General features: G+C 39.5%; 1 protein-coding gene across 2 annotated transcripts in view; it reads left to right on the top strand.

Annotated features, from left to right (window-relative positions):
- The first annotated feature begins 13,279 nt into the window (after window positions 1-13,279).
- DSCAM (DS cell adhesion molecule) overlaps window positions 13,280-24,501 on the top strand; it is a 390,627-nt gene continuing 379,405 nt past the window's right edge. For both annotated transcript variants that reach the window (XM_075172878.1, XM_075172887.1), the window contains exon 1: window positions 13,280-13,397. In XM_075172878.1, coding sequence (XP_075028979.1) covers window positions 13,295-13,397 — 103 coding nt within the window. In that variant the 5' untranslated portion in view covers window positions 13,280-13,294. The remainder of the gene's footprint in view (window positions 13,398-24,501) is intronic.

Genomic DNA, 24,501 nt, shown 5'->3' with positions numbered 1-24,501 from the left:
CTTTTATCTTACAGTGAATAATCAATATTTTATTTTCCTCTGGTAATGAAGATTTCAATATTTTTCACTGACCATATGGAAAATGGGACTTAAATTCTGTTCTTTAAATTTCTCAATTGGTTTGTTATTTTTAGGTCCCAGAATTTCACAGAGATGTTCAACCTCTAAAAACCTAATGCATACTTTAGTAATGCCAAGTGGAATATTTTCCTGTAGGTGTGCATACTTTTCTCTTGGCTTTAAATAAAACAAGATGCGAAGGCTTTCAAAGGAAGGATAAACTCTACCTAATAGCCATATGTTTTTAAGGCTATCATCAAGACGATATTTTCTTGCCTGCTTCCTACTATGATTTCAGGCCAGTGAAAAAGGAGCCGTCTCACTGATACCAGATCTCTCATGAGATACGGGATCCTGAGAAGTTGCTTTAAAAATTCCCCCTTGAGTGTTAGCATCCTTCTGACTTCCACCAGTCCTGTTAGCTTTTTCTTCCTTTTCCTTTCATTTTGGCAGATAATCTCTCTTTTCTGCCTCTCTTCCCCCCCTCCCCCACGCCTCCCCCCTGCCCTCTTTTGGGGGTGAAAGGGAACATCTTTGTCTTTTTTGCTATGATTCTACTATTGCTTTTTATGTGCCACCTCTCCCGCCAAACCAAAACCAAAACCACAAAAAAAGCCTTTTTTAAAAGTTTTCTGAAACCTGGAAATATATTATGGAATTGCAGGTGTGAGGACTGCCAAAGGATGTGATGCTTTTAGACTGATGCATGTGCCAGACAGACTGGACTCACAGTAGAAGGACTTGTGTAGACAACAAACATCCACCCAGAAGCTAACAATACTGGGGCAGCTGTGCTAGCCTTCACCAGTTAACTGAGAAGTCTTCAAGAAAGATGTGGGGTTGTCCTAATCTCTCTGTAACTGGTGGAGATGAAGGACCAAGTAAAGTGAGTGATTTGCCCCACCAAAGTGGTGTCTAAACTGCCTTAGGCTGTGTTTGTCATCCTACATTAGCTGTGCAGGAGGCTCAAAAAAGCTGCTCTCCTAACCTAGGCACAATGCCTGGGGTATCTCAGGAAAAGGCATCCTCTGGAAGGCACAAAGGCTGTTGATATTTTTTTGTTTTTCTTAAAACTTCAAAGCTTGATGCGTTGATGAAACTACCTGGGTTCCTAGTCACTTAACTGCTCAAGGGACTGTGTCTCATCCTGCTTTGCACCTGCTTTATGTGGCTGAGAAGATATCTGTAGCAAATTTTCCCAACTGTCAGCTTTTGCTGGAGTGTGTTGTCCTGTCATGGTACAAAGCAGACCCAGGCGTCTACCATTCCAAGTGCAGACTGCAAGAGTCAGCACCAGGAAGGAGCTTTCTGAAAAAGGGGTGTTTTTGGATCACTGATTTCTGACAGACGCAAAGTTTAGACTCTATTCTGTGCTGTCCCTTTTTATTTTTATTTTTTATGTTTTTATTATAGTCCTTGGGTTTGCTTCTAGGTTTCTTGTGTTTACGTTGTTGGTATTTAACAGAGAGAAATTCTAAAATTTTAAGGTGACACCTTATACGATCTATTAAATCTGAAGAAAAGACTTTATTGTTGCCCAGTTCATCAATCACAACATCACTGAAAAGAAAAGGAAAGGAAATATTAATGTCCAGGGCTGTGGCAAACCTGACATTCCATTGTAAGACAATTAAGGCTGTTGCTATAAACCTACTAGTGCAGGAGAGCAGTCAACTGCTTAATTACATAATTTATCTTTTTTACTTTGATTTTTATTTTATCTAAATAATCTTGGTGGTCTCTTTGCTCCAGACTTTCACTTTGATTCATATCTTTCATTTTATCTATATAAATACTTCATGCTGGATTCGATTAATCAAAGGGCTGACAATTTTCCCTTTGTTTTGAAACTGTTATTCATTTAGGACCAATTTTTCCCTTTGCATAAGCATTACAGGAATAGTATTTAGCCTTTGAAAAAGACAGAGAAGTGTCTTGGTTTCGGCTGCGATAGAGTTAAATTTCTTCCTAGTGCTATGTTTTGGATTTAGTATGAGAAGAATGTTGATAACACCCTGATGTTTTAGTTGTTGCTAAGTAGTGTTTACACTAGTCAAGGACTTTTCAGCTTCCTATGATCTGCCAGGTGCACAAGAAGCACCTGGGAGGGAGCATAGCTGGGACAGCTAACCCAACTGGCCAACAGGGTATTCCATACCATATGACGTCATTCTCGGTTTATAAATAGGAGACGTGGTCCAAGAAGTAGTGATTGCTGCTTGGTTATCAGTCGGCGGGTGGTGAGGAATTGCATTGTGCATCACTCATTTTGTATATTCTACCATTATTATTATTATTCCTTCCTTTTCTGTTCTATTAAACTGTCTTTATCTCAATCCACAAATTTTACTTTTTACTGGGGGGGGAGGGGGAGTGAGCGAGCGGGCGGCTGTGTGGTGTTTGGCTGCCTGCTGCATTAAACCACAACAGAAGATAATTTAAATATAAGTATCAATTAATTGTTCAGAGACATTTCATTAATATTTTTGAATATGTTGAGTTGTCTGTTGCCCAAAGTTCTTTTAAGAACTGAAAAGAAAACTGGGGCTCTAAGTGGTCAATTGCAGAATATGGAAAGAGGGCTTTGGAAGAATGTGAGACATAAAAAGCTAGCTTCAAAAATCATGAACGTGTTATTTAAATGTACTAAAACATGAAGGAGAACATGATGAAAAGGAAATGAACAACACCAAGCCTCTGCATTGCATTCTGGCACCGAGTTGAACAGTTATATATTTTTCTTATGTTACATGCAAACTCTGTGAAAGTTTTCACTTTTGGCATCATTACTGTAAAGGTTTTTAAAGGTGAAGCAGTCTGAAGGGGGACATAGAGAACGGTGGAGGAAGGGAAGAGGAAGATGTCCCTTGGACAGATAGTTTCACAGTTTGCTTTTGCTTGTCTTCTTTCATCTCTTTGTTGCAGCTGATGCTGATCCCTCCAGGACACGAGATCTTACACAGAGCAAGCCCAAGCCTGATCCAGTATGGTAGTTTAAATGTAGCATCTTCTCCTTTATGTCTTAGTGAAACCTCCTTCTGCCCATTAAAAAGGAGGATTGTGAAGCACCAGTTTCAGCCTGTTTTGTCTTGTGTAATATACAATGAAGCCTTGACAAATGACACCCTTATAGGCAGAAATATCAGACGTGTTATTTGCTAGGCCCTTATAGAAGACCTTCAAGTGCACACATGTATATATGTGGGAGCTGCAGCACCCTGGAGACCTGGAGAAAGGAATGACATGCCAGAAGAGAGTAAAGGTCACCTCTGTACAGGTATAGCAAATGCAAAGCCCAGCCTAGACCTCTATACCTATTTCTGTCCAGTCTGGTTACATCTACCCAGAGTGGCTATACAGTGCTCAGTCTCACTTTCTGTTTCTGAGTGTGATCGACTTGCAGTCCCACCGACCAGCTTGTCGTGAGATAAGGCAGTTTACTTGACAGGAGATTTCTCAAGTGCTAAAAGAAATTTTGTATCTGGCTGACATATTCAGCACTTTGCTAGGCACAACACGGCAGCACTGTCTCCCCTGAAAAGCAGGAGAAATTTTCTTGGCTATTATACTTTGTCAGTTCCCCTTATCCCTTCAAGTAGTTGAGTATAAGGAATTTTGACTAAACTTGCAAAAAATGTATCCTTCCTTCCTTCCTTCCCATTCTTGTTGTATGAGTAAGATAATGGTATCTATTTAACCTGAGATTCAAGAAGTGTCTCTTATCCTGTGTCTGTTGACCTGATAAACTCTTTATGTGCTCCTTTAACCACACAGTTAGGGGCATAGGTCTTTGCCTCATTGTCCGGAAGTGCTGTTTGTCACCTTGACATTTCAGTTGGGGTATCCACTGAGTGCTGCCGAGGTGCAGGCTTCCTTCTGTTTCCCTCAAGTGTTATTGGTTTCAGTAATAAATAAACCTTATTCAGGAGGAATTTTTTACTTTCCTTCCCTTGGACTGCTAACTGATGTCCAGGCCAAGTGTAGTCAGACTCAACTGCAAGACATTTCAGTTCTGGCTCAGAGGCGTTGTAGAGGTGCATTCCTGCAGAGCAGGCTGTGGGGGAAGACCTGTGCCTGTTTGCTCGGGCCCTTGCAATTTTAGCCATTGTTTTGGAGACAAAATACTTCAAAAGCCTTGTTTTCAGAATAGCATTTAGGCAGTTGGTAGAACCTGTCTGATTTTTTCCCCTTTCTGTTCTTACCTTTTTTTTTTTTTTTGGTTCTTTAGGTATTTCTCTTCACTGTTTTATATCTATAACTTCCATCAACTTTCCCTGCTGCTCTCCCTTGCAACTTTTAGTCTGAGCTTGCTTCTGCTTACTGTGAAATACAGTGTTTAGTTGGATCATATTTTACCATTAAGTAACATATAATTACGTATCATCTTTGACTTGTCTCAGTTTCAATTAAGTTTTGATATATCACTTGTTCTATTATTCAGCTAATCACTTTATTCCTATGGAATGTTGCAGAGAAATAGCTTTTTAATAAAAGATTCTGAAATCACTTTTTTGTTGTTGAATGTATCGAAGTAGCTTACTCATTGTTTTCCACCACAAAACACATCTGGATTGTCAGCATTGTGTATATGTGTGTGTATTATAGCACTGCAATTATTTTCCAGGGATCTTAGTGTGTTTGTGTCTGCCATTAAGATGAATGTGTACCAGATGCTGTTTTAAAATGAAGCACTATTGTATAGGCTGATGGATGGAAAGTTTGTCAAAAGTAGTGAAAGCTTCTACAGGGGATACAAAGCAGCTGGAAAAATTCATTGTTATGTGCTGTTAGTATGAGTGTCTAGCTCAGATGTGCTGCATTTTGATTAGAAAGTTAGATTCTATGGAAGTGTCAAACATAGTTTCTGATATTCTCTATTTTTATGGCATTTGCAATTTGGTATTCACCTCTATTCTCAGCCAGAAAATCTACCATTTTTACGTGAATGTCTGTTAAGAAGCAGTATGGCATAATAAAAGTTGGCAAATGTGAACTGTATTTATTACTTCTATGTGAATGTCTTGTTGGCCAATGGAAATTAAAATGCCCTGTTGATTGTTTCACTTGTATTTGTAGAGAATAGCTTGTACAGCAGATGAACAATGCCAAATTTTTCTTTTCTTAGTTCTCTATTATGTTACCAACAATACTGTTCTCTGCTTCAAAGTACAACTATAATTAGAAATGTGATTATGTAAAAGTGGCACCATCTTATTCAGCCCTGCTTCTTCCTATGCTTAGTCCTATTATGCCTATTTATGCCAAGTTTCTCCTAGGGCTACGCCAGCTAGGAAGAATTTGTTTCTTGCAAGGGACTTTATTCTGTAGTAGCACCTGTCTCATCTATATGCAGGGACTCATCAGCTCCAGTGCTTGAAATTTCTTCTTCCTCCTGAATCTCCAAGTGCCTTTCATCCTGCTCTGTCTTGCCCATTTATCTGGCTGCCTCCTGCAGGCCAGACATCTTTCCCTATTGCTTTAGGAGGGTCTCCCTTACTTTTTTCTTTCTAGGGATTCCCACAGCCAGCTCCCCTCTCTTTTGAGGTTGTCTCTCCTGATGATCAATACCAAGATCATAGAATTATAGAATCATTAAGGTTGGAAAAGACCTCTAAGATCATCAAGTTCAATCGTCAACCCAACACACCATGCCCACTACACCATGTCCCTAAACGCCTCATCTACACGTCTTTTAAATACTTCCAGGGTCGGTGACTCAACCACTTCCCTGGGCAGCCTGTTCCAAGGCCTGACCACTCTTTCAGTAAAGAAATTTCTCCTAATGTCCAATCTAAACCTCCCTTGGTGCAACTTGAGGCCATTTCCTCTCGTCCTATCACTAGTTACTTGGCAGAAGAGACCAACACCCACCTCACTACAACCTCCTTTCAGGTAGTTGTAGAGTGCGATGAGGTCTCCCCTCAGCCTCCTCTTCTCCAAACTAAACAACCCCAGTTCCCTCAGCTGCTCCTCATAAGACTTGTGCTTCAGGCCCTTCACCAGCTTCGTTGCCCTCCTCTGGACACGCTCCAGCACCTCCATGTCCTTCTTGTAGTGAGGGGCCCAAAACTGAACACAGTATTCGAGGTGCGGTCTCACCAGCACCGAGTACAGGGGCACAATCTCATCCCTAGTCCTGCTGGCCACACTATTTCTGATACAGGCCAGGATGCCATTGGCCTTCTTGGCCACCTGAGCACACTGCCGGCTCATGTTCAGCCGACTGTCAACCAGCACCCCCAGGTCCTTTTCCTCCAGGCAGCTTTCCAGCCACTCTTCCCCAAGCCTGTAGTGTTACCTGGGGTTGGTGTGGCTGAAGTGCAGGACCCGGCACTTGGCCTTGTTGAACCTCATACAGTTGGCCTTGGCCCATCGATCCAGCCTGTCGAGGTCCCTCTGCAGAGCCTTCCTACCCTCCAGCAGATCAACACTCCCACCCAACTTGGTGTCGTCTGCAAACTTACTGAGGGAGCACTCGATCCCCTCGTCCAGATCATTGATAAAGATATTGAACAGGACCGGCCCCAGTACTGAGCCCTGGGGAACACCCCTCGTGACCGGCCGCCAACTGGATTTAACTCCGTTCACCACAACTCTCTGGGCTCGGCTGTCCAGCCAGTTTTTTACCCAGCGAAGAGTGCACCTGTCTAGGCCGTGAGCCGCCAGCTTCTCCAGGAGAATGCTGTGGGAGACAGTGTCAAAGGCTTTACTGAAGTCCAGGCAGACCACATCCACAGCCTTTCCCTCATCCACTAGGCGGGTCACCTGGTCATAGAAGGAGAACAGGTTGGTCAAGCAGGACCTGCCTTCCATGAACCCGTGCTGGCTGGGCCTGATCCCCTGGTTGTCTCGGACATGGCTCGTGAGCGCCCTCAAAACGAACCGCTCCATGATCTTCCCCGGCACCGAGGTCAGGCTGATGATATTTAGAAGAGAATATCTTCCCACCTTGTATCTCCTCAAGATGTCAAAAGAGAGAAGGAAAAATTAGTCCATTTTTTGCTCCAAACTACCATAAGACTAAGTGGCAGAGGTAGACAAGGCACTTCATGACTTAGCGTTGGGATTGCAAGTTATTTCTGCAGGAAAATAGCATCCATCCTGTGCAAATGAAGGTTAACCTTGAAATCTGTCTCATCGATGCTCACTTGGGCCTGATGCACTGTGGTCACCGTTTCAAAAACTTACTCCTTACCAGACTTGCTTTAGAAGATCGTGTCAGAATCTACTGCCTTCGAGATATAGTGAAATATGCAAGTTTCTGAGTTTGTGTCAAATAAAATTGGCAAGTTTTTTACAAGTGAGCAGTATATGCAAATGTACAACAGAGCGGTGGTATTAGAAATGTCTTCTACCGTTTATTGGAAAACAAAAATCATGCCTTATGCTGATATACTCTCAGACAGAGAAGGTTAGGGAGGTATTTTGGATGAAATGTTGGGAAACCTTCAAGCCACCTCGAGCCTTCAAGCCCTCTGGGTAATAGCTGAATAGCCCATGGCAGAAGTGTTCAGAAGAATGAGGGCTAATCTTTTGCTCTGACCAATACTGACTTTTTTTCAGTGTTACAGAATCTGTGGGTTAAGGTTGGGAGGGGGACTATAGTCACATTGATGGCAGAACCAAGATTACCATAAGTGTGCTTTGTACCTAGGTTTATTGGTCTTTGTTAGAAAGACCTGACCAAATTATATAATGTGTTTATTAAGTTGTGTCTATATTAAGCATAGGTATGTATTATTATTAAGGAATTATGGGGATTTTTTTCATTGTTTGGTCTGTTCTTTTTATTATTTTATAAATCATTTTGCCATGGAAAGACTGTAAAAATAAATTTATAAATGCTAACAGAAACTGCCTGTGTTCCAGGCAGAAATTTAGTTGCTAGAAATTTCATGGAAGTAGATTACTGCTGGATTTTTGCTGGCCTTACAAAGAACGCTGCATCAGCAAATGCAAAAGTGATCAGATCTGTTTCAGTTTACACTACAAAGAAAGGGATTTCCCATTTTACTTTTGGATGTTAACCACTTAGTGTGTTTAATCTAGTGATATTTTCTTCTAAAATGAGAAACATTTTATTAGAGCTTGCATTAGGATCCAGATGTTTTGATTACCTTCCCTAGGCATTGCGTTTGATTTTGCAGCAAGTAACAAATTGCTTTGTGTGTAGCTGAAATTTCTTAAGTTTTCAAGGTCTGTTCTTTTTCCTTTTTGTCTTGCAGTTTTCAGTGAAGATCTACACGCCAGTCTATATTTTGTCAATGCATCTCTGCAAGAGGTAGTGTTTGCTAGCACCACAGGGACATTGGTACCCTGTCCAGCAGCAGGGATCCCCCCTGTGACGCTCAGATGGTACCTAGCAACGGGCGAGGAGATCTACGATGTCCCAGGGATCCGCCACGTCCACCCCAATGGCACTCTCCAAATTTTCCCCTTCCCTCCTTCAAGCTTTAATAACTTAATCCATGATAACACTTACTATTGCACAGCTGAAAATCCTTCAGGGAAAATCAGAAGTCAGGATGTTCACATTAAGGCTGGTAAGTACAGTCTTTTATTGGGTTCAAATGGGCTTGAGGAGGGAGGAAACTTGGGTGTTTCAGACAAAGAGTAGCAGCAGCTGTGAATCAAAGGAGATCGGCCAGAAGTGTAACCTCTGAACGCTTCACAATATTAAGTAAAATAACGGATTCTTTCCTCTCCTCCCTGATTTGATTTATTTTGGCGTTGAAAAGTTTGTTTTCTAAAGATCATAATCAGTTGAGCTTCTGCACAAGTATAAGGAAAAAGGAACTGATAATGAAATCATTAATCAGACCATGCTTACTCATTAAAGAGTTGTGAGAGAAAAAGATGCAGTCTTTGGATTTTGTCTAGGGGCTGGAAGAAAAGAGGAATGCTTGCCTAATCACATCCCTTCTTATTTGCTTCTATTCAGTTGTCCTTTGCTTTGAGAAACTTGTGTCCTGTGTAATGATTCAGCAACTGATGTTGGTCCATAGGCAGTGCTTTCTGTTTAAGCTAAAAGATGCAAATGAGCAGAATGGTTTTTCATCTTTCTATACTGACTGTGTGCAGACTGGGTCAGCCAGTGGAGAATTAGAGTGGGATCAAAATCAGGCCTTTTGTTACAACACATAAACACATATGATTGCATAGTCTTTGAAGGTTTTGTCTACCCGCCTCAGTTAATTAAAATATTCAAACAAACAAACAAAAGCTAGTCTGGGAGCTGACCCTTGGCTAATGCAAAACCTCATAACCTCTTTGTTGTTGGTGGAGCTATGCTAGTCTTTTCTCAGGAAAGAAGTATCTTTCCTTTGGAGATATGCCTTCACAGGAGTTATGTAGGGAAAACTGTGAACAGTTAGCAAGTAAATTTGTCTGTGACTCTCTTTTTAAATAAGAGAATATATTCTCTTTTTAACAATAAATTAACATTCAGAGATCTGTAGTTTGTAGACAATTAGAAGGCAAGAATAAAAAACAGGTTTCTGTGAAATTCACTTGTCTTCTTAAAATTTTAGTTTTGAAAAGTGGGTTTTCTTGCACAAGAAGTGACTAGTAGAAGCAAGTTCACGTGTTATGTATATGTGGAGTTTCTAGAATGGTCTATGCTGCTTCTGAAAATGTTTAGTTGTCCACAGATCAAAAAAGTTTGAAAACCAAAGATTCATAAGAATACATAGTAACCGACTTTATGTTTGGAACTCGGTTCTGGTTTTTGTACTTTTGGTTTTACTGTAATGGATTTATGGACAAGTTGTCTGGCAGAATTATATTTAGAGCTAACATAATATTTTTTTGTCCTTTGTGGATTTGTTGATGTATCTCAATTTTGAGCATCTTTTGGGCAGCATTTTAACAGTATTAGTTTCCAGTTTTTCTATTTCTTAGATAAACTAACGTGGTGATATAGAGGAGGCTAAAACTTGCAATGTTGCTAGCTAGGGCTCTGAACTGGTGTTCTTGTAGTTCTGAAAGCATTTGATATGGATGACAGGATGCAGCTATGTCTGCTCAGCATTGACCCATTTATCCATGGAACCCCAAAAGAGGTCTTCCTCCTCTGCTTGAGAAATAAACTTCGCAAATGGAAGAAGGACCTGAAAAAAAAAGGCTTTGCAGCAGGTGGCTGTAGCTGCTTGACTGATAAGCTAACAACTCTTTTCGGTCAAGTCAGAAATGCCCCTTTTACCCCTTTTCCTTCCCTTTTTAGCCTTTTACCCCTGATCCATTCATTTATCCATTTATCCATTATCATTTATTCAATTTCTCAGTTAATCTGAGGTTTGGATAACAAGTTAACCAAGTCCCTTTCCTTCATATGAACTGATACTGTGTGTCAGAGCTGTCATTGTGCTTGATGGCAGACAATAGCTATTATTGAGTATCTTTTCCAAAGGCTTGTGTAATCCCCCAATCATAGGAAAATAAAATCTTTAAGAGTCATCTGTGCATAGCAATAAGTGTATTTTATGTTCAGATGATAAACCCTGTGTTGCTCAAATATGAAGTGATAAACTTCATTTGTTTGTGTATTACTTTCAATTACCTTTCTGTTCATGTGAAATCTGTACAGTTTCAGATTGGCTCTAATTAAGCATGATTTTTGGAGGGCCTTTTCTAATCTCTTTTCTTCTCCATCTCCTCCTCCCTCCAGTGCCCTCCAACAGCAATAGGATTTCTTAGGAATACAGATGCAATCAGTGGAACATTCGATCATAGCACAGTTAAAGACTAATATAGCTCTGCCCATTCTCACAGTCAGCTTGAGATCAAGTCTGAAGCTCATTTACCTGCTTCCCCAAGAATATGGGTAGCAGATATAAGGGTTCCAGCTCACAGATGATTGTAATTGTGGTTTTGCATGTAATTTTGCATATAAGGTAACACACATCCCCAACTCCCAAAAAACCATAACCCCCACACCTAGACACCCAAACCCAATCCTTTTCCAGACCAGTCCCACATGGAAATAAAGGTGCATATCTCCATTTCATCTTCAAGCTTTCCTGTGCGGTCATGGCAAGAGAGAATATATCTTTTTAGCAAAGGCTGAAATTCTCATATACGTTCATGACTCAGGGACTTAAAAAAAAAAAAATCAGCAAGTCATTCATGGGAATTGGCAAATGATGGTCTGGAAATAACTGAGGAAATAACTCTGAAATGACAATAATGCAAACTTTTTAAGCAAGGAAATAAACCTTTTTCCAGTTTTTATGCCCCACGCATGGTTTCTGTGTTTGCTTTGATCAGCTGGGCAGATTTTCAAAATGGCCAACTGTTCTGAAAAAATACAGATACCTTTAGCAGTGTGTTAGGATATTGCTGCTAAACAAAGCTTTTCTGTAAATGATGGTTGGAGCATGAGCATTAGACAAAAGTCAGCCTCATTAAGATGATTTATGTGCCATTCCCTCCAGTGTAGAACAAGATTAGGGAGCTGCTTCATCACAGGGCAGCCAGTGTTGTAAAGTCACTGCTTATGATATCAGTTTAGCACTTATAACAGGGTTAAAAAACTTAACCTTTGATTAAAAATAAATTATTGACTTTTTTAAAAACTAGTGGTGTCTATCTTATCATAGAAGATGGATTTGTTTTGATTTTAAAAAAAATATTTAATTTATAATTAAATTTATTTACTTTTGGTTAGAGTCCCTAACTGTTATATTGCTACAGTGTTGTTTGGGATGGAGAACTTTGGTCTTCCTTTTTGCAGTGATAGCACTGGACCTGAGAACTTGATGCTGCTTGCATTTGTGAAAACTACAGTTACATTTCAGTACTCTGCCTTTTTTCTTCAAAGACTTTGTAAGTGGGGCTGACATTTAGAAATTCCAGTGCTCCTGGTGTATAGAAATAATTTCGTAAACTCTGCAAAGGATTTACTGACTCTTCAGTCTAGAACCAATGTGGTTAAATGTAATTGGTAGAGCTTGGTATATGTTTGTAGGCAGGATAGGTAGGCAAGAAATGTCACTTAATGTTGCAGTTTAGCATTGCTGACTTGGTTACACTGCTGTACTGGGTTTGTTCTTCCTAATAACTTTTATTCTCAGGCATATACATGCCTCAGACACACATGTCATTTTCCAATACATTCATCCCTATTTTCATTGAAACTATTTGTCACTTCAAGATGTATAACTTTGCTCGCCACCTCGAGATATATAACTATGTTGGCTGTGGTGATTTCTTTTTTTGCACCTTGCCCTTATGGTCCTGTGGAGAGTCCATGTTGCTGCTTGTCCTTCCTCTCTTGCCCATTTACTTCTTGTGGTAGATAACATCTGTTTCTTCTCTGCTCTATCACCTTCTCCATTAACTGTTGCTCACAGGACTTTTCACCCCTCATTCTTCATTGAATTTTTTCAGTGGCAGGATTTTCCTTCTTTCCATTCTCCTACCCAATGCAACTTCATCTCATCCCAGCAATACTAGTTTGGTGTGAAGGATTTCTCCAGTTGTTCTTTTTTCTCTTCGTCCATTAAATTAATTCTTCCAGACGCTAGACAAATCATATCCTGGATCTAAGTGCCCCCATGCTGTTTTTTAATACAACTCTGAATCACATTTTCTGTTTTCTTACCATTAACCAATTTCTTTCAGTGCTGGTCAATTGAATGTAGCTCTTACCTTACCTACTATCATTTCTCTGTGTTTCTGAGACACCTTGTTTTTTCTCTGGCTGTCACTTCCATTGATTTTTCTCCTTCGGGTCTCACTTCTTCAAAAGCTTAAATGACATTGACCTTCTCTTCTACCCTCTGGATGTCTAATTCACACACAGTACTTGTATGTACTTTGTACCCTTTGATAGAGCAGAAAACAGTTTGTGATAGGAAACGTAGCATGAGAAACTAGGCAAGTAACAGAAGACATAACACCATTTACCCATATAAATCTGCAGTTCTTACAGAAGTCTTTCTCCTTGCCCCCAGAATTAGGTAGGGGTAGAACACAGAAATTTGGTGAAGTGCAGATTTTGAGGAAACAAAAAGATCTGGGAATTCTTTCCTATTAATTTGCAATCAGCCTTACAAAACTGTATCGTTCACTGAGACAAAAGAATTCACAACCTGAGTAACCTTTCTAGGGAACTTTGCAAGGCTAACCAAGGAAGTGGATGGGATGTGTGATTACGGCTTGTTTAATGAAACCTCTTCTTCTATCTTCAGTTTTACGGGAACCCTATACAGTCCGTGTGGAGGACCAGAAAGCCATGAGAGGCAATGTAGCAGTGTTCAAGTGCATTATCCCCTCCTCTGTGGAGGCATACATCACTGTTGTCTCATGGGAGAAAGACACAGTCTCGCTTGTCTCAGGTAGGCTGTTATGGCTTTCTTTTCCAATTTGCAATGGCAGCTATGGTTCCTGGTTTTTCCCCCAAATGCCTGATGTTTACTTTGAGTCAATTATAGCTGAATTGTATGTCATCCTTCCAGTAATGTATTTCACATTAGCATTGCTGCATCCCTATGACTGTGTGTGACATGAAGGTTTTAGACAGCCCTGCTTTTTCTAGCATGCTTGAGGGGAAAAAAACATGGGTTTTGTTTTATACCAGACATGAAACCAGCTTCCTAGTGCTGTGGCAATGGCTTCATATTTTAAGTTTGATAAGGAACTCCTACGTGCCAAAGAAATTTGAGTGTCATAAAGCATGTGTTATGTTGTAATTGTTTTTCAGTAGTAATGTTACTCATGGATTAGAAGAAATCCTGAGTCCAAATTTGTTTGGTTACGTTTAAATGAGATAGATAATTGATATTTATACTTTCGTAACATTTTAATCTCAAATATCTTCATAGATAACACTGGAGGCTTAAGCACACAGTAAATTTTGCTGTAAGCTGAATATATTGAAGTAAAACAATCTATTCTAAAGCAGTTATATGCATTAATCTATTTACTGGCAAAGTGAGGAAATGTGAGGCATTGTTCAGGAAGTACAGGGAATTCAGGTAAAGAATATTCAACATCTTAAAGCATAAACATTGTAAGAAATTCATGGGAGAAAGCATATGTGGGAAAAATATTTTCAGTATAGCATATACCTAAATTATATATTACACACAGTGCAGCTGTTGTTACACATACAAATGATTTATGTGTGCAGAAATTTGAAATACATTTTTCCAGGGTAATGCAGAATGGAAAAAAATAGTTTGAGTTAAATGTTGCTGCAGAGTATATTTAAGAATGTGTTTGTGTTTATGATCCTACAACATGTGGAAATGTTTTTGTACTCCTCCTCAGTATATTAATAATCTTTCCTTTCTGACAAACGTGACATTGATGAAAATATCTATGTTTCTATATGAATCATATTATAGACTTTATTTTCTGTGTGTTTTATTGATTCCTTACATAAGCTTGTTCTTTTTTTTTTTTTTTTTTAAATATATTTCAAATATTTCTAATGATTTGGTAGATATTTAAGTACCATGTAATTGATGATCAGTTGTCCTATACTACTGGTGCACTGTTTAAGCTTAGTAAATCTACTTCCTTGTTATGCTCTTGGATTTTGGTATGGCATATTATTTTTGTCATTGAGCAACTGAAACTGAGTGTGTTTCCATGAAGAGGTCTGTAATATCTGAATTGTAGGACACACGAACACTTCAGCCAATATAGTCAGGTCAGAGTTGTATTTAAATATGCAAATAAGCTTTCCATTATTCTGTATATAATGATACAGAACTACGTTTAAGATTATGTAAACTATGATTAAGATTATCTAATGCAACAGTGAATGTGTTTACTTTGCTTCATCTTAAAATAGGCTACTACATGATGCACGTACATCTGTACGTGTAAGTATTGGCTGGAGGAAAAGAACGTGTATACCTGCATGGTTAACTACCTTAATATTTTTTTTTAAGTTTATTGATTCTGTATTATATGAAAACATGCATATTTTCACTGTCAACATAGATTGCATCCTCTGAATCTGATTTTTTTGACTTGAGCATTAGTACCTAATACCTATGTGATATCTTTGAGTAGTTCAATCCTGCCCTTCACCCTGGAATCAGAAATAGGGCACAGAGGTCTCTGTAACCCCTTCTTTAGAGAAGAAAGTGTGGCATTTCTGCATACCATCATGGCTGCTATTTAATATAATTTCATTCCTGTTAGTCTATATTGATTTTAACCCCAAACTTTTGAGGGATAAAAGTGTGTAATAACATTTAACTATATGGACCTAAATTTAATCTTTTTTTTTTTCCTTAATGCAACTTCTGACTTTGGTTGACTAGGCTACAGTCATTAAAAACTTATTAAAAATTTCAACACTTAAACCCCAGTTTCTAATTATCTCACAATCCCTTAATTCAACAGTTAGAAATCTAAATGGAAATAAAACATAATTCATTAAAACTGATGCTATTAAAAATATCAGTTTATCAAATTGGATCACATCACAGAAAAGTTTTCATTTCAGAGATGAAATCACAGGTTAGATTACAGGTCAATGCTATCTGTCATGCAAGGGCAAAAGTGAGGCAGGAAAACATTACTCCAGTTTAACCACAATGATTGTAAGATTTGTTTGTTCACCATTTATACTCTAACTGCAGCTTAATAGTGAGAGCATTTAAAAACCAGAACCCACATGTGTTTCATAAAAGAATTGTTTTAGGTTTTGCCCATAATCAATTTTGCAATCATCTGGCCACGAACTCAAATGGTAGATATTGATCAAGCCTGTCGTCTTAGAATGCCAGTGCTGATGAATAGGATGCAAGACATAACATGACTATTGAGCTGTTTTCCACTAATGATCAATATTCAGAGGAAATGCATATGGTTGCTTATACAGCCACTGCTAGCTTGTTTTTTTTTCTGTGTGCTAGTCCAGATTTTTATCTCATCATAAAAAGCTAGTACGCTTTTTATCTCATCATTTAATATTGGAAAACATCAAGTTCTGATTTGTTTTGTTCTTATTTATTAATAAAACTGATTTATTGGTTACTCATTAACATCAGCAAACATGAAAACCATCTTGAGGGGAAACCTCTACTGTGAAAGAGCAATAATATAAAAAGATATACACTCACAGAGTGATGATTATCGTGGTTTGAGGTGGACAAGACTTTTGTGGGAAAACTAGATAGTGTTTACTTGAAAAGAAAGAAAAAGAAAAGAGAAAAAGGAAGGGGGGGAGAGAGAGAAAAAAGGTGAGAAGAACATTTTCACTGAGATGATGTATCTGTTTCAAATAGAAGACACAAGTACCCCAGGAAGCTTACGCCTTACAGGAGGGAATAGGAGATCCCCTATGACAGGAAGCAGGGCAGCTTTTCGGTGGGGAAGCTCTATGTGCAAGTGGTCCAACAGAGAACCTTTTTTTTTTTTTGAAAGTCTTAAACCCCAACGCAATCCTTCCAAGTAGAATTTAGAGTAAATATTTCATATCCCTGTCTATCTGTAGTCCCATTCTGACTAGTAGGATAGAGAGATCTGTGGATGAACCATAACCCTTTATTTCAGTTGTTACTGTTCTAAACATCAGTTCTCTTTTTATGTAAATTCAACATTTTAAAAAAAAAGCAAAGTGTTTTTACTTTCATAATGTAAAAAAAAAATCTAGCTTTTTAGAAAGAGTGTTTAAGAGGTGTATTCCTTGATTAAGATGGTGAGATTTTTTTGCTCTTGCAACAGTGTACTATCCTGGACATACCTGCTTTTGTCTGTATGCTTAGTCCTCATAAAGCACACTGATGTCCATAGTAATCAAAGTGTGTAATAAATATGGCTGGGCAAAAGCATATTCTGTTTCCTGGCTGCAATTTTATGTCATGCCTCCAGGTTATTGTAAAGTAATTGGGAGTTGAAACATATAAAGACATATTGCTAGAGCGTTTCCAAGGACTGTCCAGATAGGTCAGACTCCCCGTTCAATAAAGGGGAAGGTGCCCATGTTTGGAGCCAGAAATACTGAATTCTATGAAGTTTCCATGTGCAAGGACAGCTGTGGACTGAAAAGGTGTGCATGTGCTTGTCTGTCTGTCAGGGGAACAGGTAAATAATTGGGGTTTTGCTCTTACACTTTGTCTTTCAATGTGACAGCAAATCTGAGGCCAAAAAGCTTTTTCAGGCTGTCCTCTAGGGACCAACGTAGCGGGAAAAAGATTTTTAAAGCAAGGCAAAAACAATTATTTGGATGAATTTATTCTGGGGAAAAGTAGAAAACCCCAACTTTGAACAACAAGTACACGGAAATCTTTTCACTGGAAAGATCTGTTTTGAATAAGAATTGTTAGATGAAGTATTCAGCCATCTCCACTAGATACAGCTGTGTTTGTTACAAACTCTTATGACAGACAAGGACAGCAGCAGATCTCTGCTACAAATGCACAAAGTGTATCTTATTTGCCCATCTATGTCTTCTAGGAAAAGCAATCAAACTTTCCAGTGGTGTGGGTCTTGCCTAACAATCTCTGAGATGGCGGCAAAATAGAAGGACCAACGGTAACTTTGAGAAGTCTTAAGGGGCTCACAAAGTGCAGGTTACTGCTGTACCAAGCTCTACAGCTGTAACTTCAGGATCTCTTTTCTGAAGATTCTTATTTTCTGAAGAATTGTACACTGTCAGTTGACTTGAAACTGAGTCTGAAATTCATTTGAATTATAATAAATAGCGTAATGATGTGCAATTTTCTCTTGTACCAGTAACTAGCTCTTAAGCATTTTCATTAGATGACACTAAACATAAAAGCTTAAATACTCCTAGAACGTTGTATGACTGATAGCTGCATACGGCTTGCTCAAAGGTCAAGTTTCCTTTCCTCTCTACTGCTTTCCTTCACAAACCATTCCCAAAGAAAGAGACTTTTGGAATCAGCTTTGTGTTGACCTTGTAACCATTGAAAACAGCCTAGGCCCTGCAGGACCAAAGAGCGCAGCAAAGGATATTTTTGTAACAACAGCCATAAAAACAAGGAACAATACTATAGAAAAGTGCCACAGTACAGATTGTGCTTCTGCGCCTGTTGAGCCGCTGCAAGGCAGACGGGAGGCTAGTGCTTGCCTCGTAGTATTTCTTCTTCATATGCAGAACAGTGAAGCTGGACTATAGAAGAGAAGGTAAAGACAAAATAACTGCTGATTCTGCTCTGCCTAGGTGAAAGCAAAGAACAGAGTCCGTTCATGTGTTAATTAGCCCCGGAGAGAGCAAAGGATGGGTGTGGTTATAAGGGAAGGAGGGCAGAAAGGGATTATTAAAAATAAAGGTCAGTGTAAGGGATCAGCAAAGAGACCGAAAAGAGGAGAATTAAGAGCAGATGGAAACAAAGAGAAAGGCTGAAGAATTACATTTGGTCTGTCACTACGTACTGTACTTCTGTTATGAATGCCTCCTATTCTGATGCTGATAAATATGAGGGATTTTGAGTTTTTCCATGTGTCTGAATAGCTTAGTGCCAAGAGCAGGATCATGAATAGGTTCATGCCCTGACCTTTCTGAATTCCCATTTTCCTGTCTAATGACATACCATGCAAGAGTCTGTCCGATTTACACATAAAGTGTGACTGCTTAAAAAAAGTAGAAAAGGAGAGAGACAGATAATAACAACTGTGCGCAATGGCATATTTAAATTTGCGCCGAAAGAATAGCAGCTTTGAGGGAAAGGTGTGTAAGCATGAATGGAACGTGGTTCCCTGAAGGGCTGTGACTGACGTGCAGATGACAGCTGATGAGCCTTCCAGCCAGCCTACTTTCCATCCGTCCAGAAATTAGACACACTGGACCACAGCTTGAGAAGTGTCACTGATGTACGATGACCTACATTTGATGTAATGAATTGCATTATTTATTTACACACAGTTCCTCAAGTCTTGTCTTTAAAAGGCTAAGGGGCTCTTGGATCTCTTTCTGCACAAAGGGCTTTTCTGAACTGCTGCGGTTGACAGTAAGCAGTCAATGTTTGCCAGTAGTTATCACGTGGTGGCATCTAAAATACAGCACTGCAGTTTTCGTTTGTGCTGGCGTTTGGAGATTACAGCAGTGGTTCTGTTTGCACAGAGCGATCGCTGTTTTTTCAGCCATGAGGTTTGTACATAGTGGGGGGAAAAAAAATATCTCTCTTTATGGAGAGTGGTCCTGTGTGCAGAGTCCCGTGTTCAGAATTAGATTATTGCTGATCATCACATGGATTAAGTCCAGCCATTTGATTGAAGCTGTGTCTAGTAGACATGAGCTATGATCTTTCTTGTTTTGGTTTGATGTCAGGGCTTAATCATGGCTGCCAACTAGCAATCATTCAGCAGACACTTAACCTATGCCACTGAATGTTCTAGATGCAAGATTTTTTTCCCATTCCTGGTAAAGTGGGATGAAGAGTACAATTTTTTTATGCTTAAATATTAGCAACATATATAAAATAAAAAAAAATTCTGAATGTAAACTACCTTCCACCAGAAATATGTCAGTAAGATTTAATTCTGCTATTCAAAGTTGTGATAGCACACAGAAAGTAAAGCAGTCAAACCCCTGCAGCTGCTGAGCTTCCTTGACTCCCTGGAAAGCTAATGCAAGTAGTGTTCAGCAATGCTCAGGTCAGACTGTAGGTTTGCTGTTACAGGAATGTGTTTTCTAAACTTCTTGAAGACACTTAAAGTGCACTTGCCCATCTCTAAAGACAATATATTGCTTCCTCACTTTCTCTTTCAACAAGGTTATTTTCCTAAGGGACCTCGGAAAGTCACTTACTACATTAGTTAAGAAATGTCTAGTTATCTGCATTTTTCCTGAGAGCACTGTTCTTTTAAGAGGAGAGTGTTTTATAATCCTAGAAAGTGGAGATTATAAAAACTTAGCACTTCCTGCTTGTGCAAACATTTTTCACGCTCTCCTTTGACTCGTTGTAAACTAAGATTGTAACTGAGCAAGGCAACGTGCTTACGTTCGTTGGAGGACCTTTCCTCTGGCTACTCTACACGGAGCCTGTGCTCTGTGTTTGCTTCCTACTCCTTTACACCGGAGTATTTTGATCAGGTGAATCATTCTAAAATTATGGCTGTGGGATCGGTAGGATTGGATGCAAGGATTTCAACAGCTTTGTGGGAGACAAGTGTTTAGAGTGACTGGAAGGGGTGAAGATGGAAGGCAGCTGATCCACATGTCAAAGAATCACATTTTGATAGCACAGAGGAAAGTGAGCAATATGATTGTAAGCAAAGCAGTGGTTTCTGATTATTTAATCAGCACAAGAAAACATGCATGTGAAACGGAGTTGTTAATATCAGAGAGGCTGTTGTTTTCCTGTACAGGGAACTTGCAGGTTTTCCTCAGTGTGACTGGACATTTTGGCTGCTCTGAGGGCATAGAACATTGGCAGCTGTTTGTGACAGGTGGAGGAGAAAAATATATTTGAGTGCGGTGTCTTGGTGCTTAAAGTGCAGAAAGCCAAAATTTGCTCTGTCTCATTACATCCAACAATTTTAATACTAATAGGGTTCACAAATAGTAGCAGAAGCAGTAGTTTTTGGCATTTCAGTAATGAAGTGTGTCTAGGAGACAAGTGTATCATAATTTTTTTTCCCCTCTGTTTCTGCTCTGTTTTGGATAGCCCTCCATTTCCATCAATTGGAGGGATCCTTTCCCTCTATTCATTTTAAAACCAAAAAAAAAAAATCCCCCAACAGCCCCCCAATCCTGTTTCTCTATTTTTTTTCTCAACTCTTTAATTTTTTTTTTTTCTCTACTTATACAATTAAAGCGCATGAAAAACTTGATTGGATTCAGGCCCCCTTCAGAATTACTTCTTGTGCTCTTGTGAATTAGAGAGAGAGAGAGTTTGTGACTCTGCTTTCTGTGTTAAGGCTTCAAAAATTTGGAAATTTTTTTAAATATATGTCTTTCTCTTTCTTTCGCTCTCTGTACGCATGAGTGTGTGTATACAGATACAGATACATATATATATACATATACCTATATATATATGGGCACCTATCACCTCTTTACAGGCCTGCGGGTCTGTTGGACCATGCATAACATTATCCAATCTGATGCCCTAACTGTTCTGTTTTACCACCTTGTTATTGATGTTGCCAGTCATGAAGAGGTTTCTTTCAGCATGGTTGAATTCAGTGGCACAGTTAGTCTCACTGGAAATATCTGTGTCACATTATTTTCTCTCCAGATGTAGTTGAAATTTCTTTCATTTTCCTCGGGTGAATCCCATTTCATCATCTGGCCAGCTTTTTCTAGCCCCCTCACTTCCTGTAATATTAATGCACTCTGGGGTTTGTAAAACCTTCAAATAAATATGGCCTGCATTTTAATTAACTTGATGTTTACCAGATCTTTATTAAAGGTGAAATAAGAGCAGACTGACTGCTAACCTTCACAGGTGTTCACTCAACATTTTTCCATTTTGTCTTTGTTGTTTGTTTACAATTCTTCAGGCAATTTTTGCTTCATATGATTTTTCTTGAATTGAATATTTGAAGCAATATTTTTCTTGCTTTGGTTTGATATGCAGGATTTTTTGGGGGTCTGATTTGTAGACAGCAAGGCTCAGTGCTCTCAGATTTGGTATCAAAGGGCTAGGAGCAGGAGCATATGTCAGTGAATCAGTGTGCTGATTTTAGGTCTAATTTTATTATTTATTTTCATTTTTCCTTTTTGAAATAGTGATTGTAGCATCATTTTCTTCCCTATAAATCCGCTCTACTAGTGGCTTGTGATCTTGTCACCTTCCTGAATGGCAGCGGATAAGTAGATGACCGCATTAAGCACTGTATGCTTGAGGTTTCCCATCAAAACTCTGTCTAACCTGAGCAAACAGCCAATGAGCTCTGACAGCTTTGATATGAGGGAACAAAATTGATGCATGAGATTCAGTTTAATGAGTGCGTGCCTTACTACCCAGAACGCTTTATACGGTACAGCTTTTGCCTGCGTATGTGCTTTAGCTGCACTCTGAGAGGGGTAGAATATCAAAACTGCCACCAGCCGTGATTTTTTGGGTTATTTTTAATACCAAAAAAGGTAGTATCAAGAAGATACCTACAGGTGACATCTCGAAGAAACAGAAGGAGTATTTTCCAGTGTTGTGTGTTGGACCAAGTAACTGATTTGAACTAAAACATCATTGTGGAGTACAGTGCTATTAAATAGATAAACCCACAAATTTGTAGGGCTGTAGATGGCCATACAGATGTTCATTTGGTTTGTCTTCCCTGTCAAGAGTCCAATTTTAGTTGAAAAGCTCATTAGAAGAATGATTCATTAGAAAGAATTGGAAGTACCTACCCGGCAGAGCTTCATTTCATTTGCTGTGACATCAGTGTCGTATCTCTGTTGCTTCACCTGGGTTGCTAAATTGTAAAGGCACATTTTAATAGCACGTATGTTTTCTCTTCAGAGGAAGGTTACAATGAAGGCTAGGTGATCTTTTAGTTAGAATCAAGTGAATTTTTAAAGCCTGTGATCTGGTTGGTGAGCTCAAGCTGTGTAACTGCACCGGGGTGATACAGGGGCAGGTGCTCTGTCCTGCTGCAGAAAGGTGGTGGGTGCAAAGGCTAAACATTTTTTGTTGTAAACAGTTGCTGTACCAAAAATGCTTTTGGTTTTGCTAGAAAACTTAAAGCTACGGAATTTCTGATAAAAGTGAGAGTACAGGAGAAGAAAGATTGAACTGTTTTGTTGTTCTTTCCTACCATCAAAATTGCATTATAATTGCAATTACAGATATTTTTCACAGCAAAAATAGCCTACCAGTGTGTTAGTTCATGTTTTTTTGATTTGAAATGACCTCTGCATGTTTTTACCATGCACTCGAATGCTGTTCATGTTGAATACGTTGAAATGTTTACTGCAGGCCATGGAGACTGACATGATGCCATGCTTTCAACTGGCAGAGGAGTGTGATCCACACAGACCTGTCAACAAAAGCAGGTCAGCAGGATTGAACAAGAAAAAAAAATCAATAAATCTTTGAATTAATCATGCAGTTGCCAGAGAGAATTATGGGTGCATGAAATGAAGGATGTAGGTATATATCTATGGCAACTTATTCTTTCCTACCTCATTGTGTCCTTTTCTTTTCTATGCCTGCAAGTTTTCTTTCCCCTACCGCCATCTGAATGGCTCTGTGTTTACTCGGATACCTTCATGGAATATTCACTGTTTGTTTTAAAGTAACTAACTGAATATGGATCACAGAAATCCCTCTTACTTTTCTCTCTCCGCACTGCCACTTTTCTCACTGACTGTGCGCACTCAATATGAATTAATACAGGAATTTCACCTCTGCATAAAACTAAGATTGCACATCTTGTGCAGTGAATTGGACCGAAAGCAACTGCTGCTTCGGTGAACAGAGGAGTTAAAAATTCATGCCTGCGCTGCTGACGTCTCAGGTGAGCGGCCGTCCTTGTTGAGCCCTTCTGCAGCAGCGCCATTGGGGGACGAGCCCTGACCTGAGCAGGGCTGAACCCACCCAACCTGGGCCAGATCCCCCTCCCTGGGGCTCGTTGCCACCCCTGCCTCGCAGGCAGCTGTGGTCAGTAAATATTGCTACCCAGAGGGAGCGTTTCACACCATGCTCTCCGAAGCTGGACAGCAATCGGATGCAACCATGGAGAACTAAAAGGGCAGCTCAAGAGGGAATAATTTGACACTCGGGACATGCTTGAGAGGACTGGGAGGAATTATGAATTAAGAGATGCATCCTGTGTATATCTTTGTGGTTTCAGCTCTATGCTTTGGTTTCATTCTCTCCTTCTCCTCAGAAAGATTTATCCTTTGTTGTGGTGCCCTGGAGGGATTGTTCTCTGTAGAGCTTCCCCATGCAAAACTTAGGTGTTTTACTGCTGCCTCGCTTCCGGATCTGGTAGAGAGGAAGGGTGGTAAAATTAATGCCCCAGCGTCTTTAAATCTTCGTCTGCTCTGAAGACGATGCAGAGGTCCCTCTTCTGTGCCCAGCTTAATTCTCCAGCTGCAGAACTTGGTCGTGCACCACAGCAAGGATGTCTCCTTGGCTCTCTGCCCGGGGACCGAGTCTGGCTCTCTTCCAGTTGGGGAACAACCCAGTATAAGATGCTCGCTTTCACTGCAAATTCAAATTCATTTTCCTCTTTTATCCATGGCTTTCTTTGCAAATAGATAGTGATACTCATAAAATCCCCAAGAACAATTACTCTGCTACTTGTGGAAGGTCAGGGCAAGCTCTGTTCAAGGATTATGTATTCCAGCAGGGAAAACAGAGCTGACATACAGCACTTTTGTTTTTCAATTGCATGCCTAGGGAATTTTTTTTTTTTTTTCCTAAATGTTTTTCCCCCTTCTCCATTAAAACAGAGAACCACATTCCTGACACACTCAGAAAATACATTTGGGTTCAGCTGTGGAGCTGATTTTTTTAAATTTTTGAACGAACAAAGAGGCAAATAGACTATAATTTTCTAGGG

The sequence above is a fragment of the Calonectris borealis genome, chromosome 1, assembly GCF_964195595.1.
Source record: "Calonectris borealis chromosome 1, bCalBor7.hap1.2, whole genome shotgun sequence".
NCBI lineage: Eukaryota > Metazoa > Chordata > Aves > Procellariiformes > Procellariidae > Calonectris > Calonectris borealis.
The sequence above is the reverse complement of the archived record's forward strand: the minus strand, read 5'-3'. Positions and strand labels throughout refer to the sequence as shown.